At 44.4% G+C, this 18,576-nt stretch overlaps 1 protein-coding gene and 1 long non-coding RNA gene across 2 annotated transcripts in view; one reads left to right on the top strand and one right to left on the bottom strand.

Annotated features, from left to right (window-relative positions):
- The window catches only part of tle2b (TLE family member 2, transcriptional corepressor b), a 56,359-nt gene that overhangs the window by 10,219 nt on the left and 27,564 nt on the right, over window positions 1-18,576 (bottom strand). The window contains exons 5-10 of the mRNA XM_052074911.1: window positions 10,313-10,375; window positions 6,504-6,578; window positions 4,533-4,713; window positions 3,628-3,644; window positions 1,742-1,882; window positions 818-871 (exon numbers count right to left, since the gene is read on the bottom strand). Coding sequence (XP_051930871.1) covers window positions 818-871; window positions 1,742-1,882; window positions 3,628-3,644; window positions 4,533-4,713; window positions 6,504-6,578; window positions 10,313-10,375 — 531 coding nt within the window. The remainder of the gene's footprint in view (window positions 1-817; window positions 872-1,741; window positions 1,883-3,627; window positions 3,645-4,532; window positions 4,714-6,503; window positions 6,579-10,312; window positions 10,376-18,576) is intronic.
- The window catches only part of LOC127606489 (uncharacterized), a 20,247-nt gene continuing 1,802 nt past the window's right edge, over window positions 132-18,576 (top strand). The window contains exon 1 of the long non-coding RNA XR_007963798.1: window positions 132-360. This is a non-coding gene — a long non-coding RNA (uncharacterized LOC127606489). The remainder of the gene's footprint in view (window positions 361-18,576) is intronic.

Here is an 18,576-nt window from a genome sequence, read left to right as displayed (position 1 = left end):
CAAGAGAGTTTGACGTTAACGAGGCAATGTCACAACTTGCTGTTGGCTAAGCGAACTGTGTCGCTGCTTTTAAAACAAGTTTGACTGACATCCGATCATTCTGTTGGCGTTTCCTTGAGCATAGCTCCATCTAGTGCAGGGGTGGGCAAACTACGGCCCGCGGGCCAAATCCGGCCCGTTGGTCTTTTTAATCCGGCCCGCCGAAGGTTGGTACACAATTAAGGTTCGATGTCAACGACTGCATTCATTTCATTTGGACTTGTAATGACAGGCATTTCAACGCCAGGTGGCACAGTTACTTGAAGTTGCAGAGCATTGGGAGGAAGGGGGAGACGATACAGAAGCCCGCAGTAGCGCCTAGTCAAGCAAATCCCGTCCGATATGACGGAATAATGTACTCTTAAAAGTCTGAAAAACGTGCCCAAAAATGCAAAATAATGCTTTTTAAATAAAGACATCCAATTAATATTATGTCGAATTTAGTTCACCCTTTTGATCCGGCCCTCCATAATATTTTCTGCTTCTCATGTGGCCCTATGCAAAAAAATAATTGCCCACCCCTGATCTAGTGGATGCATTGTAGATTGCGTCTTATAATGCAGTGGGCCCAATGTATGAAAAAAAAAAGACAAAATAGGCCATTCATTGAAGGTGCACATCATAATCCTGTGTGCCTTTTAGTGTGGAAAATTAAGTACATACTTTAAAAAAAAAAATTATGGCATTTTTCTTTAGTGGTGTGCAGTCAAATCTTCTTCATGTCAAATGTGTGCCCTGGCTCAATAAAAGTGAGTAAACACCGAGACGGGGAACCGACCTCATTGGATACGTCCACGACCAGATTGTCCTCGCTTTTGTCTCCGTCGCTGTCCTGCAAGCAAGAAAATACACACATATTTGCTGTTCATTTTCCCTGTAGACACAAAAGAGACTTCTGCGTTCACAGAAAGCTTTAATCACACCAAATGAGCTTTTTTTTTTTTTTTTTTACAGAAACACAAAAATGCCGATCGATATGTCAATATCTCTGTACCCACTTTGCTTCCCTCCACTGCCGGTCCACCACTTGGACACGGAGACACTCTGCACCAAGCATCTGCTGTCACACAAGCACTCTATTGATTGCGCGCACACACAAGTTGCTCTTTCTCCATCAGCCCCCCACCCCCTTTTTTTTTTTTTTTGGTCTACTTTCCACGAGACATCTTCCTCTCTCTCTTTCCGTTTCTGTCCCTACTTTCTGGGGCGAGAATGATGGCACTTAGTTGCCACGGCAACAGAGCTTTGATACCACGGGTATATCAGTGACGAGTGACATCATCACCTAATGAATGCAGAGGCGAATTCTGCAGCCATGTCCTCAAATTGAAACAGAAAAACAGGGAGATGTTGGGGGAATGGGAAAAAATGTGAGGATGAAGAAAGGAGGAAGAAAAATGAAAAGGAGGAGAAGTGATGAAAGGAGTACAAGCAATGGAGACACACTTAGGTCACCGCGCTGTCAAGGGAAATATTTCACTCACACACACACACACACCTCACTCTGAAAGAGTTTTATGATTTCTATCGCTGCCGCAAGAAGATGGCAAAGCTCCGAAACATGTAGCATGTACACAATCATTACATAAACGGCCGCATTCCTTTTCATGAGGCTCATCGAAAGTACTCGCTTAAAATGAAAGTGTCATTAAAAATGACCTTCGAGCATTGACGCAGGGCACACGGGAAAATAAGCACGTACGTATGAGTGCGGCGCGAGGGGTTCTTTGTCCTCGCAGCGTCTCCTTTTGGCCTCGGCCCCCCCCTGCGAGGAGGCGTAGCCGCCCGATGGCCCCTGACGCTCTTCCGGGGGTTGGCTGTCTGTCGACGACTCAGACTTACTCTGGAGTGGGAGAGAACAACGAGAAATTGAAGGTGCAACGCAGTCTTGGACACAGGAGTTTTGCAGTCGAGAGCGGGCGCAACGAGGACAGTTATGGGATAAACGCCGCCTTTTGGAGGTTGTTTGAAGTTACGAGCCGCAAGGCGACTCATCAAAGGCCCCCGCCTCCCCTTGCAGTCAGCTCAAATTTGGCACAACTCATCAATTCTATCTCGGGCTCGACCAGCTGAAATTCCTCGGAGGAGTCGGTTCGAGTGTGTATCTTGGGGGCTGGCCCAAAATCACTTTGAACCGAACTGGACGACATCCTGTTCATGCAAGGCCTTGAGATTTGGATGTAATTGATGATTCCAAAGTTTTTGGAGTACTATGTTCAATCCCCCTGCGCACCTCCACAACCCCCCCCCACCCCCCTCAAGTTGTGTGGCCTTTACATGTCAAACCTTACGTGAAATACAGTGCTCAAGATGATGCCGTTAAGAGTCCACGCAGGCGTATTTACAATACAGCACACTCAGAAGAGCCGATCAAAGCGTCGGGTTGTTTGGGCAGCCGGGGTTCATTAAGTGAGGGGGGGGGGCCTTCTATCTCTGTCGCCCCCCCCCCAGCTCCCTGTGGGGAGGTGCATCGCAGTAAAGGAAGGAGGAGATGAGGAATAAGACAATGGAGCGCAACTGCCCTCCATGTTCAACTCAAATGTTAATTGATCTCCTCATTCTGGGTTTCCTGAGAGGATTGTCTCGATCGCTGCTTTCGAGTCAACACTGCGTATTTAGCAATTAACCTATGCTCAGAGTTAGACTGCAGCTACGTGTCAAGGGAGCTGAAGGCTTTCCCTGTTTTGATATAAAAAGCATTGCGGAGGGGTCGGCCTACGCAGCACTGCGCTCTCTTGAAATTGTTTTGAAAACCTGAAATGAAACATTGTGGTGCCTTGACATATGACTGACCCAACTTTTTTGGGGACATACAAGCTGTCACCATTTTTTTTTTTTTTTTGCTTTGGCTGTTGAGCAAAAAAAATGAGATAGGAGCACAACATGGTGGCAGCAAACTCGAGTCGAAAAACAATTCACATGTACAGATGCAGACAAAACAATTGTACAATACCCGCAAGCATATATTCTTTATCCTCTCGAAGTGATTAACATTACTGCACTGAGAGTCACTTAGAGTAGTTGTGACGCTTTTCTTTTTTTCCCTGCATGACTGTTAGATACTGCCCCTCCGTGGCCAACTCACATAAAACCAAAAAGAGGCGTAATGAATTAATGATTCTTTACAGTCTACTGAATTATCTTGTTGCTATATGTCAAGTAAATTATTATGGAGTGCATTTTTTTCCCCCTTATTTATAACCCTTAACAACCCGATAACACGATAAGATGTCCATTGTGGTAACTGCTGTCCCTGAAAGGGTTAAAAAAAAAGATGTGTGTTTTCTGGAGAGAATGAATGAGATACACTTAGATCTCACCTCCCTTGTCTCCCTCTCTCTCTCTTTCATCTTATCTAAAGTTGATGGTATATAAACATCTGACCATGAGAATACAATCCAAAAAACACCCCCAAAAAAACTGCAGCGGGTGAGCACACCGTTGTAAACAGTTCATCCTGGACAAAATGTACATTGGGTTGGACTCGTCGGTGTGGAGGAGTGATGAACAGCTGTTACAACACACACTTTGCTGTGCTGGTGGATTTCGCTTGCTTTATTAATCACACGCGCGCACACAACTACTTACCCGGCTGGGTGCTCCTTCTGGGATTGGGCGGGAACAGCATGAAAAGAAGAGGAAAAAAAAAAAAGTAAGACATATGGGATGAGGAGAAAAAAGCTTGACGTCAGTGCTGATGTTGGCAACAGCAGTCAGTCAAGGTTATGACAGCGGCCTCTTGCTAAAAAACGGTCTCGCTATCTCCTCGTCTTTCTGACCGCACAACATTGGCAAAGATGCATAACCTGCAAATACTGAATGAACGCAAACAGCTCTCTTTCTCCTCCTTATTTTTTCCCAATACCTCTTTCCAGCCCCGCCTTTATTCATGAGTCTCTTGGCGCTGTGCCTGAAACAGATAAGCTGTGCTGGGGAGGTGAAGGAAAGTTCATGCTTCTGTCCGCGCAGTGCCAGCAATCTGTAATAGTTCAAATTAGGTCCGCATGGCAGCCATAGCGCACTCTCTTCCATTTTGATCATTGACAGTTGAAATGTACTGTTGTGTATTTCAAACAACCGCAGAGGTTTGACCTAGGAATGCTCATTCATCTTAATGCTAACAAACAACACCAAACATTAAAGACGGCTATTGAATAACGTTGCCGCTATGGTATTATAACGCTTTAAGTCATGGAGTTTCGAATACCAACTGTGGAGCAACACTTGTAGACAGATAATGTAACAATACTCGAGGGTGTACATTCTTTATCCTCTGCACAGATCAGCTAACATTATTGCGTACCAATGAGTCGCTGTGACAGTCTCTGTGTACAGTATATCTCTTTGTCTGTATCAGACTGCCCCCAGGTGGCCAAGACACACGCCGCAGAAGAAGCAGCGTAATTGAATCGAAGGTCGGCACGTTCATATTATTACATTTTTATACTGTAGCAAATAAAGATCATCACACGCATGCTGTACCGCTTCAATACCTCTGAGATGTTCCGGGTCAAGGTGATTGCGCTCGTCCTTGGCAGCGAGGTGGGCAGACACCCCTAAGGCCCCCGTCAGCGCCAGGAGCCCGGAGCCCCCCGCCCCCAAAGACAAGCCGGACGGGTGCGGCGTGAGGGGGATACCAGGGGCGTGGTGCGACAGGTGCTGGAGCTGCTGCTGCTGTGGCCACAGGGGAAAGAAAAGGGGGGAGTGGGGGAGGCGGGTGGGGGGTGCGGGGATATTATTAGGAAGGAAGAAAAGAAGGTGGTCACAATGAAGTGTGAGAGAGGAAATCATAAAAAGGGAAGTTGATAGCATAGTGGAGAGATTAGGGGATTAGGAGGTCGACACGGTGGATAAAAAGTCGAGACGGAAAAGTAGGAAATTGAATCATCAGCAAACACGAGGGAAGGCAAAAGAGGAGGAAATGACCATCAGGCCGGGCGAGATTTGACAATATAAGATCAGAAAACAATTAATGTGTTCAGAATAGAACAGCCGAAGGCAGACAAGAGTGGGGAAATTATGCGATTGATGGTGTGCGGGGGAGGAATGTGATGGAGGGATGTCGATTAAGGGCACAGAAGGGAGAAAATTACAGGAACAGAAGAATGATGGAGCAGTAGAAGAAAAAAAACAACAACGATCCCTGCAAAAACATCACTTCAAAAACAAGGGAAAAAAAGAAATAAGGAATTTATTACTCAAGTCCCTGTAAAGCCTTCTTCATTTAACACACCAAAGAAGGGAATTGTTAACATACGTGCCAAATTTAAATGATTCAATTAAACACATAACTACATGTGTGAGAAACATTTTTTTGAAAATATATTCTCTGAAATTCTCCGGCGGCTAGAATATATCCCGGTCAAAGGGCTTTTTTCATGGCCACAACAATGAGGCACTCTAAAGCGAGCATGAAAGTTTGAAAACCCCCAGTCTGTTCACTAGCTGTCAAGTGGCTCTTCCGCCTTTCTCTGCATGATGTTCGTGCACTCGTGGCTGACAATGAGGCACTCTAAAGCAGCCATGCCAGTTAGATTTTAGGGTTTGTGGTGTAACAAGGCAAAAAAAAAAAAAACAAAGCAATAAATCTCTGTGGATGACAATATCATTTGGAAGGTAGATTACTTTTCATTCTAAAATAAATAAATAAATAAAACCGTGCCAAACAAGCTGAAAACCAGAGCGACTTTTGTTGCTGACGCTTTAATAATTTAAATGCATCTCCAGTTCGTTCTGGTTCCCAAATTAAAGCTAAGAATTTTTAATTAAAGTGTATTGTACAAAAAGGAGCCGACACTCAGCCGAAGTGCACACGTGGCAAGTGCAAGCACGGATGTTGCAATAATTTGCTTTATTTTGCATTTCCGGGCTATTTTTGTGCTACTTTTGACTTGCTGTAGACCGCCCACTAAATGAGGTAACCGCATGACACGACTTGGTATGAAGTGAACTTATCGTCCAACTCATTCCGTGAACGCGAATCGGTAAAATAAGTTCCATAGCCTATCTTGAAGCCGACACGCTTAAGCTGTTAGCATGTCGCGTTAATGGCCAACGCCACCGTGTGCCGCTACAGCCGACCTCCTTAAATAAAGAAATAGCCATGAATAATTTACGCTTCCTTATAACCGTCATGGGAAAAATAAATAAGGGTGGAAAAAAATGAACACGTGGAGCTCAGGTTAAAAAAAAAATGTGAATAAGCTTTGGATGTGAAGAGAGGCCATGCCACCTTCTTCAATGTGACTTTTAAAGGAGCATTAGTGGCCAAAATAGCATACCGGCAAAATTACAGCAGGAGGACAAATTGCTCCTCCACTGAAACACTCTCCATCTAGCATTATGTGCGGAAAATGGGGCAGAAATGGTTAGAAAACCACATGCATCAAAATGTCTCGACTCAGAACCAAAAGAAAAAAAAATCGAAACATCCTTGAATGTGTTTGCGTGTGGCGGTGACTCACCCCGATGATGGCATTGAGTTCAGCCATGGTGACCTGCTTGGCCCGCTCCACTGCTTGCACCACCTGTTGCTGGTGCTGCACACAAACACATGTCCCAAGTGACAAGCATGTTTTGATGCATTTTTATTTGATTGCCGCATTTCATTAACGGGGAATTGCCCAGGAACCAGAAACCTTTGACAGTTTTTATTTCTTTCAGGTTTTGACTTTCAGTTGGGTTTACAGACTTCTCAACGTTTTGTGAACAAGGGATTTTCATTCCGACAGGCGTGCTGCCATTGAGTTTCAGCGTTTGAAGATGGAAGACTTGAGTGACGATTGACTAGCTTCTGATGCTACATAACTAGCTGCTCACGAGTGAAGCGCGCCGCACGCTGGAACTGTCGCGCAGTGCGCCGGGTTCCGCCGCTAATTTTCATCAGCCGACTGTTTTGTAATTTGAACTGTCAAAATCAAATGTTTCCGGGTATGAAATGACAACCAGCTATACCAAGGAATTATATACAACACATGTATTGTGTTTTACCACAATACTTAACTCCGTCTATAATTTCATATGTATCTGCGGTTGAAAAAGCAAAGCGTGGAGAGTCTGTTACCGAAATGTACGCTTGTGATCCTCGCTGTTTAATGCCTTTTTTTTTATCGCCTTCCATATAAATGCTCCAAAACGCACAGGACTCAAATCCAGCATGTTTATACAATGTCCCAATGTAATAAGTCACACACACGTGCGCACACACGGTGTCAATATTGATCAAACTGACAGAGCCGTGACCTCCCTGTCTGCAGGATGCACATTCATCAGTGCACGCTCACACCGGGACCATAAAAAAACACTGCAGATTTGTATTCCAAGCACGCGCGCACGCATAAACACACACACACACACACACACTTTCACCTCACATCGTTTGCGGCGTCACACATGCCTCAAGCAGATTGCTAAATGTCAGCGGTTTTTTTTACCTTAACAGGGCTAATTTGTGAGAAAATCCCCTTGCGATGGCGAGGTTCGGGTGCCCCCTTTTGGATGTAGTGTGCAAACTCAGATGTAAAGTTCTTCGGTCCGATTATTGAAAAGTCCAAGTAGGATTACTAACTCACATATGTTTTCACCGAGATCCATGTGCTTGCCGCAATTGCTGATGTTTCAGGCATGTCGCGGCATCCTAAAAGGCGATTCATTGGTCAGACGGGTAATAGGATAAAGACAGCGATCCCAAGAGGGCCTTCGCCACTGCCTGATGACTTCCAAATTGTGTGAAGTGATTGATGTGGGATCTGCATTTTGTTTAGAAATGGTTCCAAAAGAAGTGGCCAACAATTATCCTCTCTGTGAGTTGCTTTGATTTTCTCCCTTTGTTGAGGAGTTTTTGTGCGATCCAATGAGGATTGTCAAACAAAACCTTTTTAACTATCAGCTGCAGTCAATTGGACTCTAATGGGTAATTAATGAGAGATTCCATTGATGGAAAAATTCAGATGAAAGTACAGATTTATTTGTGTGCATAAGAAAATCCATCATCGGTTCTAACATGTGCACCCAATTTTCATTGTTCCAAAATCTTTGAAGATGTATACTACTGTTCAAAAGTGTTTTGAACAGACAAGACTTGGGGGGGGGGGGGGGGTTAAATTTTTGTTTTTACCACATTAACATTATAAGATACTGATTATTGAATTAAAACAAAAAAAAAACGTGCTTGTACGGTGCTATATGTTCTTGAATAGTTTGGGGGTTATTTAAGTAGAGATGAACAAGCAGGACTTTGAAAAATGCTCCGATGTTATGACACCGATACCAAACACTTTTTTTTGTTAGTCGCCTGAAAATTGTGCTCTGCAAAATGGAAGCACTGTTTTTGAAAACCACTCTTTCCCTGCACCCTGTAATCTGATAACACAATAAACTGTCCACTGCAGTAACCGCTGTCCCAGAAAGGGTTACCATTGTTTTTCCGGATTTATTAAATGCCATCACCGTAGACGTGACATGACATCAAAGCCCATGATCAGTGTATATAAACTTCTGACCTGAACGGTATACACTTTTTTTTGCAATCTGCCAAAAAAATAACAAGGGGACAGAGTTCACATTTTCACCCTGTATAATTTGTCAAAGAGGACCATTTGGTTTTTTTTGGGGCTTTGGAAGTAAAACCTAAGAAAAGTGGAATCCGTCTTTGATTACACTGCGGCTTTGAGGCCGTTGCCAGCCACCTGTAGTTTTGGACGCCACTAGTCTCCAGAGATCGCTTAGTGGGTGGACCGCGTTTTGAACTTGCGGTCTGAATGTGATCCCAATCGTTTTTCAGGGCCAAGAATACAACAAAAGTTTTCCCAACGCCGTGAATCTCAGCGGGAGAAGTGTTTTTCCTTTCTCCATAAAGGGGCAGGAGAAGGAGCCGTTTTCCTTGTAGTTATCGCAACGTTCCCTCGGCTTGGATTGCCAAGAGCATTCAAAGTTAATGTCGCACCGGGGGAACGAGAGCGAGGGTACACCGCGGAAGTCACTCGCGTGTTATCCAAGGTTGCAGACCTGCTCTAATTGCACAGAAGCATGTGAAGAAGCCACAGCTGAAGTGGAAAAAGCTTTTCATGCTAAAACGGGTGCAAAAACGCGGGAAGTGAGCAGGTTGATATGACGCTACCGGCGAGTGCTGATCTTCGGCCTAAAACCTCACAAAGCCTCACACAAAGCAAACTGTATGTACACTTGAAGAAGGCCAAGGGGAAAAAAAGGTGTTGAACAAGTTGGAGAATGTAGGAGGGAATTTATAAAGATTGGTCCGCGCTATACTTGACCTTTGTTCAATCTTCTCTCAGCCGCCGTTTGAGAAAGAGAAATATTTAACTCGCTTGTCATTTGCTATTTGAAGGGCAAGTGCCTGCATACTCCGGAGGAAAAAAATGCCAGAAGGACAAAATGTTGGTCTGCAAAAAAAATGAATAAATGAAGTGAAATTGACCAACTTTCAAATTGAGGAAGAAATTAACATTTATTTACTGTATTCCCGCTCACTTGCCACCGTATTGGGTAACACATTCAGGCTGCTACACGTGGTCGAATAATGTCATTTTCATCAGCATCTGGTTCAGTGTTAATCGTGGTTACCGTGGTGTCTTGAGACGTCAGTGCCGTGATTTAAGTTTTTGGAGACAAGACATTCCTTCGGCTGATGTTTTGTTTTAAGGGCCCTAAAATTGAGATTGAGAGTACAAGTGTGCTTTACATCCCCACTGCGATATGGTGGCAGTAAACTTCACGCTATGCGCTCGTCATCAATTTATATCGGTTTTCTTGCAGTGGCAGGGTGCTGTCAGTTGGTGGCGGTAATGCACCATTAGGATGGTAACATAAGAAAAACAAAGGACAATACAATAGGAACAGAATAGTGCAGGCATGGTTTTTGCCAGATCGTCTGTGTTCACAGTTTATGAGGAGAACAACTATTTGTATTGTGTGTTTTTTATTACAGTACAATACAGCTGAGTGTATTTATTTATTTTTAATCCAAAACATGCAAACAAAAAACGCATTTTGCTATTTTGGGGGGTTTGGAACGGATTAGTTGCATTTCCATTCATTTCAATGGGGAAGGATGATTTGAGTTGGTTCAAACTTATATCTCAAGGCACCATTGTACTTTATGCCTTGTTCCAAGTACTGTAAGAGTCCACACTTGCAATTGTTTGTGATGCGGAGGCGGCTTTAATGTTTACTCTCAGAGTGACGGTAGATATTAGGGTTGAATGAACGAAACCAGGTAAAATGTGCACGTGTGTCTGGCGAGGACCGTACTCACCTCTTGAGAGAGGAAAGGGATGATCTGAGCGCAGATGGCACTGAGACGCTTCACAATCTCCGCCTGTGATGGAAGGAAATGGAGGGAACGAGTGAGAGAGAGCGAGCGGCTACTCGATCACATCGAATACGGCAAAGCGCACAATGAACACAGAGCATATGAAACGCATTTACAGCACATTAAGCCTTCGCCGCCGCATCAAAGAAACATGTTTCTAATGAGCTTGTGTCGGGAGGAAGAATGCGCAAGGTGGAATAGAGGGAGTTGAGAGTGCCTTTCAGCAACCTCACTCTGTTTTTTTTTGGGGGGGGGGGTCATATTTTTCTTATCCACTGACTAAACACTCGTACACACCGTAGAGCAGGGCTGCGGATAGTATCTCTCGTTTCTTGTTTATTTAATTAACTGTTTTAAAATGATAATAAAATAAATACATAAAAATATACATTTTTATTTATATCCAACCATTTCATGCACCCTGTAACCTGATCACATGATAAGCTGTTCACCGTAGCAACCGCTGCCCCCGAAAGGGTTTATCATAACAGTTTGACATGCGCATATAACAGTAAAGGACCAAATCAGTGGTTAAATGATTACAATTTCATGAAATATGCATTTGAATAATCTAATGGACTCTTATTTCATTTTTTAAAAAAAACATTTTATACAGACATTGTGTGGTTGTGGTATGTTGCGGTGTACACGGCTCTCGGGATTGTATACAGTGGGTATAAAAAGTATACACACCCTGTATTTCATTTCCCCTCTCAAAAAAATGTTCTTAAAAACACGAAACAATGCAATTGAATTGATGGAGTACAGATTATAGGTCTTGCGAAGGCCGGGAAAAGTTTTGAAATGATTTATCTCGCTCTCATTTTTCAGATGACAAAAACCCAGCCTTTGAACAGGGGTGTGTCGACTTTTTTTTTTTTACATCCACCGTAGCTAGAGATTATGAAGGTGTTCCCAATAAGGTATGTGCCACTTGCCGGTCATTTCCTTTGCCGATAATACAACCGACCGTATCGGAGAAAGCATATGAAGATGCACTCCGCTGCCCTCCAAAACATTTTTACATTGTGTTCCTGCACATACACAAAGGTAGTTAGCATCCGGCAGCGCACACACGCACGGGCACACAAAGCCTCTGCTGTATGTCTAATTCTATCTGTCTGAGTGCCCTCAGCCTCATTTTGTTGCTTTCCTCACTCAGCCGTTCTCTCTTTTTCCAACAACAGCTCTCACACGGAGCCATTATTACGCCATTCACCCTCCTCTCCCTCACTGCTCCCCCCCCCCTCCCTCGCCTGCTGCCACTGCCTTTGCTCTCTCTCTCTCGATTTTGCCCCGCCGCCCCCGCCCCTTGCTCTTCTTTTGAATTTTTCCATTATCGGCCCTCTCTCTTCATTACTTTGGCGCTTTAATTTTCCAAGATCCGCCTTCTTGCCGCCACTGGGGGGATGCCGAGCGGAGGAGCGGGAGGACATGAAAAGGTGGGTGATAAAGAGCAGCAAAGGCGAGGTCGGAAACACGTCGTCGCCACCCCAAACACGCTCATCTGTATGATGAGCCGGCCTGTCAGTCACAGCCAGCGTAGTCGTGGTCGTCATCGCGCATAGTTGCAAGGACACAGCCTAATTACATTATACATTTAGGAGTTTGTCACCCCCCCCCCGTCCCATCTCCCGGGTTACGTTACATCTTATACCATTTGTGTGTCTTTAAGGAATGAAATGAAACGGGTGATGGAAAATGCGATGAAAATTTTAAAAAAAGTGTGGCGGCATCACATGACCAAACTGAAAGAAAAGAATCATGTCGGGATGGATGTTTTGCTTGACGTGTGGAGAAGCCTACGGGGATGTGAAAATTAGACCATTGCTTTTTTCAGACACGCTCGCCTCTTTGTGCGTCTGAGGCGAGCCTTTTTTTTTTTGTGGTCCGTTTTAACTCCAACACAGCGAGAAATGAACCAAGGCACAAGAGACCGACTTGGTTGCAAGTGTGTAGCGTCCACGTCGTTTAGTTCTCGATAATCATCTGAACAGAGGCTAACAAAGACTGCGTGTGTTTGAATCAACAACATCTGCCTACGAGCAAGCCTCGTACCATTTGGCAAAGGCTCTCGCAATCTGGAAACAATTCAATCAGCCGCTTGCCAAACTCTGATTGAAGATGCAATAATGGGGCTGGAGCTACGTCATGTAAGCAACGGTGAGGACTTTAGCTTTGGCAAGTCAAGGCGGATTTATTTATACACAGTGCGAAATGCGTAAAAAGTATTTCTATGAGCTTCACCTAAATACAGAAATAACTTGAAGTAAAATTGAAAACTGATGGTGGAAGGAAGAGTTCTTTGTTTTTTATAAAGACTCAACGTTGTATATACTGTGTACTCTTCATGGCGTTACCGTGGTTCATAGCAAATGTATTTTACAGAAACATTTGTGAAGGCAGTGGGACTGCCAAATAGCAGAAATGACATTTAAAAGTCGAAACAAAACCTCAAAGTTTGTCATTTTCGTCAACACGGAGCTTGTCATTGGGGCCCGACCACAGCATGATTTTTTTTGGCAGGCTGGTGATGATTACAAGATTTGGCAGAGTGAAATTCCACAAACCCATTAATTAAAAAAATGTATATTGGGGACGGAAAAACCTTTTGGAGCTTCCTTAACGCTTACAACAATAAAGATCTGAATGAAATTGGGTGGGGTTTTTTTTTGGAATGTCATTGTCTTGTGTTTACATTTTTGGGGGGAACATTTTTGAGAAAAAAAAGCCGATTTTTTATGATTTTAAGAGATTTTCAAAACGTTACTATGGTCTAGCCGCTCCGAGCCCTACTTGACAGTGCCCTCATTTCTAGGACATAAGATTTTAGTTCAAGATACTGAAAAATAAAAAGGATTTCACTCAAAGTGTCTCTGGGTGTGCGATTTCTTTGTGAAGGCGACACTTCTTTCAGACCATGCTCCCTCCACTGCACCACACAAGACAATCACAGCAGCAATATATTAAAATGTTTTTGTTGTTGTTGTTTTTTTTCCACGGGTTAGGTATGAATACTGGAGGAGCAGCGCGGTGGAGTGAAAGCAGCCAAAAAAGCCAGCGGGGCTTTGCTCTATAATAAAAGTCGGCTGGGCTTGCAACCGAGTGTGCACCAAGCCAGGTGTCGCAAACATGAACAGAGATGCCCTTCCACGGGGCTGCCAAAGCACAGCCATCAGGGAGTTCTGGCACAGGCTGGACAGGATGGAGAGATGAGCGGATGGAGGTAGGAACAGATACAAAGAAGAGAAAGACAAGGGGAAGCAGGGGGGGGGGGGGGTTGAGGGGGGTCGATCAACACCTGAGGGCAGATAAGCTGCCAACTGCAGAGAGAGAGCAGCTTGATGTCAATTTCAGATTTTCAAAAAGTGCCGGTGAGGAAACAAAGAGTACAGCAGCTTCCCATTGAACAACTATTCGGTTTTGGTTCATTTCTTGAAAAAAAAAAAAAAGGCTTGTAAAGGAAATCAAGGAGGTGAGGAGAAAGCAAAAATGAGCTCCAGGAATAGGACGCAGTGTTCTTGAGGCTACGGTACATGTTGGCGTGTCACAGCCTGCAACGTAAATGCGTTCCACAATGACACGCTGGCACTTATCTTGTTTGCTCACAGTTCTAATGATCTGTGAGCAAACAATCATCACACCCAGAAAGCATTTGTGAAAGCATGATGGTACAACCTGGAATGTGTGCAAGGGTAATGCACGCACGCACGCACGCCGGCGTTTCAAACGCGTAATGTCTCGGTTCATTTTCAAACGGCACATCCAAAGGTTTTTAGCTGCGGTTTTAGCACAAGTGTGGTTGCGAAAAAGAACAGCGAGGATGTGAAACAACTTGTCACCATTAAGAATGTAAACTATTTGCGCCAGCAGCAATGCACCCCCCCCCTCCTCAAGCTTCCAATGCGCTTTGTTTCCTACTCATTCTTATAAAACAAAACCATATTCAACTTGTTCGGGTTCGCATCGCATTCTCAGTCATTGGTTTGCGTGCAGTGCCATTTACTTCAAGGTCATTTGAAAGACAGTAAAAGAAAACCTTTGCGGAATGCTGCCTTTTGTTGTCAACCATGAGCTGGAAAAGTAGAAAATATTGATTTTTTTTGGGGGGGGGGGGGCACATATAAATGTGCTGTGTATTTGTAAATACAAATGTGCTGAGTTTGTTCACAAAGCAGATGAGATTTGGACGCTTAATTGTCATTTTAACAAGCACCTGTTCCATGATGCCGGTTGACTTCCAAGTTGGTCTAACTCCAAAACAATTTTCACATTGCGATAATGGAATGTGAATGAATGTATCCAACAACTCACCCACCCATTTTTTTAGACCTCTTATTCTCTTCAGGGAGGTAGCAATGAAGCCTGACCTAGGGCGTGAGCCGCTTACCAGTCAAAATTTCAAAACCACTGAAACTTGCTACAATAGTTGCTATCAACATTGTCTTTTATTAAAGGTACTAGCTGGTTCGCCGCCCTCCGGGCGGCTCATCAGCTAGTTCCTGCGTAAGGTTGGTAAGGTGGGCCTTCGGCCCACAAAAGTGTTGTTGCTTGGTTCAACTTTTTGTTCATCTTCATTGCTTATCGCGAAAATAAAGAGATGTTTAGCTCTACTAAATAACTAACTATTTCATTGCAATGGTTGTGGGTAGACAACATTTTTTCGCTAAGATGCCCGCGCGATCCTAGTGAGCCACTGCCTGAGCGGCGCGCAGTGGCGGCGCGCAGTGGCGGCGCGGTGAAGTAGGTACGTTTTGAAAAGGGACAGACGGAAGGACAGACCGCGTTTATCCATTTGTCTGAGATCAAAGCTTCTGATTGGGACTCATTTATGGGAATTTCCTACTTTAAAATACCAGCCCTGGAATTCACTCAAAATAAGATAAGACAAGATAAGATATCCTTTATTTGTCCCACACTGGACAAAATGGCTGCTTCAAACCAAAATGGCTGACTTGTTTTTGAATTTTGTGCATGGGTCCTTGAGATTTTATTTTTTATTTTTGGTGAGGGGTGCCCTGTTAACTCATTCATTCATTCATTCATCTTCCGAACCGCTTGATCGTCATTAGGGTCGCGGGGGGTGCTGGACCCTATCCCAGCTGTCTCCGGACAGTAGGCGGGGGCCAGCCAATCACAGGGCACACAGATACGAACACATCCACACTGACACTCACACCCAGGGACAATTTGGAGTGTTCAATCAGCCTGCCATGCATGTTTTTGGAATGTGGGAGGAAACCGGAGCACCCGGAGAAAACCCACGCAGGCCCGGGGAGAACATGCAAACTCCACACAGGGAGGCCGGAGCTGGAATCGAACCCGGTACCTCTGCACTGTGAAGCCGACGTGCTAACCACTGGACTACCGGGCCGCCCCTTAACTCATTCAGTACCAGCCAATTCTAGACCAAGTCCGAAAAGACGTTTAACAACGTCTTTGGGAGTGAATGAGTTAACATAGATATGTGCATCCAATTTTGTTTTAATCAATGAGTGTTCTTTTTTTTTTGTGTCTGTGTGGAACTTTCCATAGGGGAACTCTTGAAGGAGGGTTTTTTATTTATTTATTTGGGGCCGTGTTTAGTACTTACCTAAAAAAAAAATAATTTATGATGAGAATCATTATAAATACAGCAGATGGTGAACTTTTGGTTCAATTCAAAATGAACGCCACTTTTGGGGTGTTCCATTGCAATTGAGATTGTCTGTTTGTCAATTTCCTTAAGCACACGTGACTTTTCCAGAACGGTCACCGCGCTATTATGCTGAGTTTGAAAGGTCATGCGCAGCTGCGGATTGTCATGATTTTGTCAAACAAGGAGAGGGATTCAATAGGAGGAGGTCTGTTTTCACACCAGCACATGGCTCGGTGGACCAAAATCACACCCAGAGTGGAAAAGCTCTTACTTTGCGATCTCTCGTGTTTCCCCCTTCCTTCTTCCTCTGCCCGCGTGGTAAAAACCCTGAATGTAAATTTTACACATGCCTGTCAGCTTTGCAACGGCTGTCAAAATGCTTTCGAGGAAAAGTTGGGCTGAGGGCGGAAAGAAAATAAGACAGGTGGGAAGGAAAGATACACTTGTGGGTATATCTGGAAAAGTCAACAGCTGCATATAATGACATCTGGATAGTTCATGGTCACGCGGGAAAAAAAGGAGCTGAAAAAAAGGAGCTGGTTATAGGGGGGAAAAAACAGACGGTGTCTTCTTGGATGTGTTACATGAAAATATACTAAAATATTACTCATAAAAAAAAAAGGCACTGAAACACTTGAACAAAAAGTAATGAACTATAAAGAGTATTAAAGAGGAGTGCCTTTCTTTTAACTCATTCCATCCATCCATCCATCAATTTTCCGAACCGCTTGATCCTCACATGGGTCACTTGCTGGAGCCTATCCCAGCTGTCTCTGGGCAGTAGGCGGGGGACACCCTGAATCAGTTGCCAGCCAATCGCAGGGCACACAGAGACGAACAACCATCCACGCCCACACTCACACCTAGGGACAATTTAGAGCGTCCAATCAGCCTGCCATGCATGTTTTTTTTGGAATGTGGGAGGAAACCGGAGCACCCGGAGAAAACCCACGCCAGCCATTTTCACTGGAGCAACCCCTTCAATCCCAGAGTTTTACTGGATTTTGACTGATCTTGCGAGGCCCGCAGAAAATTTGGTTCTAACGCTATATGAAAATGGAGCCTACCAAAATAAAAGTTTGGACTCTCTTCTTCAGCAATCGGCATTACAAAATGGCTATGTTTCATGGAACTGGCGATTCCTGGGCAAAAAAACGGAGAAAAAGAGCTTTTTGTAAAAACATGCATTTCAATCACGTTAGGCACCACTGCCACCTACTGGTCGCTTTTTTTTTTTACATGAGTTACAATGCAAACGGCTTATTCTCATTTGCAGATTGCATCAGACCCTCCTCCTCTCTATGACGCAAAAAAAAAAAAGACTGACGTACAGGTACGTCCTTGGTAGGCAGGGCCTAATTTTAAAAAGACGTACAAGTACATCAGTGGAATGAAAGATTTAATAATGTATGCTCCATTTCTTGTTCAATAAATATAACTGTGTTGAAGATGGGTTGTGAGATTTCCCCACGATCTCGCAAAATCTTTAATGCCCTGCTATTTGGGGAAAGGAGAGTCACAGTTGCCGCTGCATTTCTTGGAAGGATATACGGGAAAAGACAAACACAAAGAGCATACTGGCGCAGGAGCTGCTGCGGGCACAAGCGAACCCGCAGAAACTCACGCAGACTCAAACCAGTCACACATTGCCGGAAGAAGAAATGCGGAACAAGTTCTAGGTATGAGAAAACCCATTCGAAGATGTCACGAGAGTGACTTCCTGTGAAAAATCAGCTTTGTGTTTGGCCTTCCGGTCCGACAGCGGCTAACAGCGCTCGCATTCATTCATCTTGTCAATAAAGCTTGCTCGGTTTGAAGGTAATTAGCGTCCGGGTGCCAGCAGCTCGGAGCCCAGTGGGCTAAGGTGGGCCCGCCATCAACAACGACGGCCCGTCGACTCACTCAAAGTGTACGGGAAGGAAAGGTGGGCGGTTTCATCCCGCTCGCCGACTGAAAAATCGCTAACATCTCTTCTATTTTCTGCCACAAGCTGCTCTCCTCCTTGTGATCGACTGCTGCGGCTAACATTGTTGACCCTGCGGGAGCTGAGGCTTGTTCTCGACGGCCACCTTTTACTTGCCCTAGAAAGGGGCGAGGCGGGGCGGAGGGGGGAGGGGGTCGTAGAGCTATCAAATAAATGCCAGAAAATGTCAAATCAATCCGAAGAATTGAATTCACACAAGTGTGTGAATAGACTGCGTTGTGAAGGAATAAAAGAAGTCTTCGGAAGAGATTTTCTTTTCTTTTTTTTTTGCATAGGTGCTCGTATAGCATGATGAGTATTGATGGCATTAAAATACTGCTACACACCCTAGGCCTCTTTTTTTTTAAAGCACCCCCCAGAGGACTTCAGCTTCCTCTCACCCTCATGTAAGATTCTAAATTGTCCATCAGTGTGAGTGTGAACATTAATGTTTTTTTGAACGTGCCCCGTGATTAGCTGGCGACCAGTCCGGGATGTGTCATGATTTGGTTTGGGACCAACAGGTGGCACTGTAGGGCTCCCCCTGCAGTTGCACACCTTTTGGTCATTAAGTAATTAGGGCTTTAAAAGGACTCCCAGCCCGAG

The sequence above is a fragment of the Hippocampus zosterae genome, chromosome 8, assembly GCF_025434085.1.
Source record: "Hippocampus zosterae strain Florida chromosome 8, ASM2543408v3, whole genome shotgun sequence".
Classification (NCBI taxonomy): Eukaryota; Metazoa; Chordata; class Actinopteri; order Syngnathiformes; family Syngnathidae; genus Hippocampus; species Hippocampus zosterae.
Note: the sequence above shows the minus strand (reverse complement) of the source record. Positions and strands in the feature narration are given on the sequence as shown.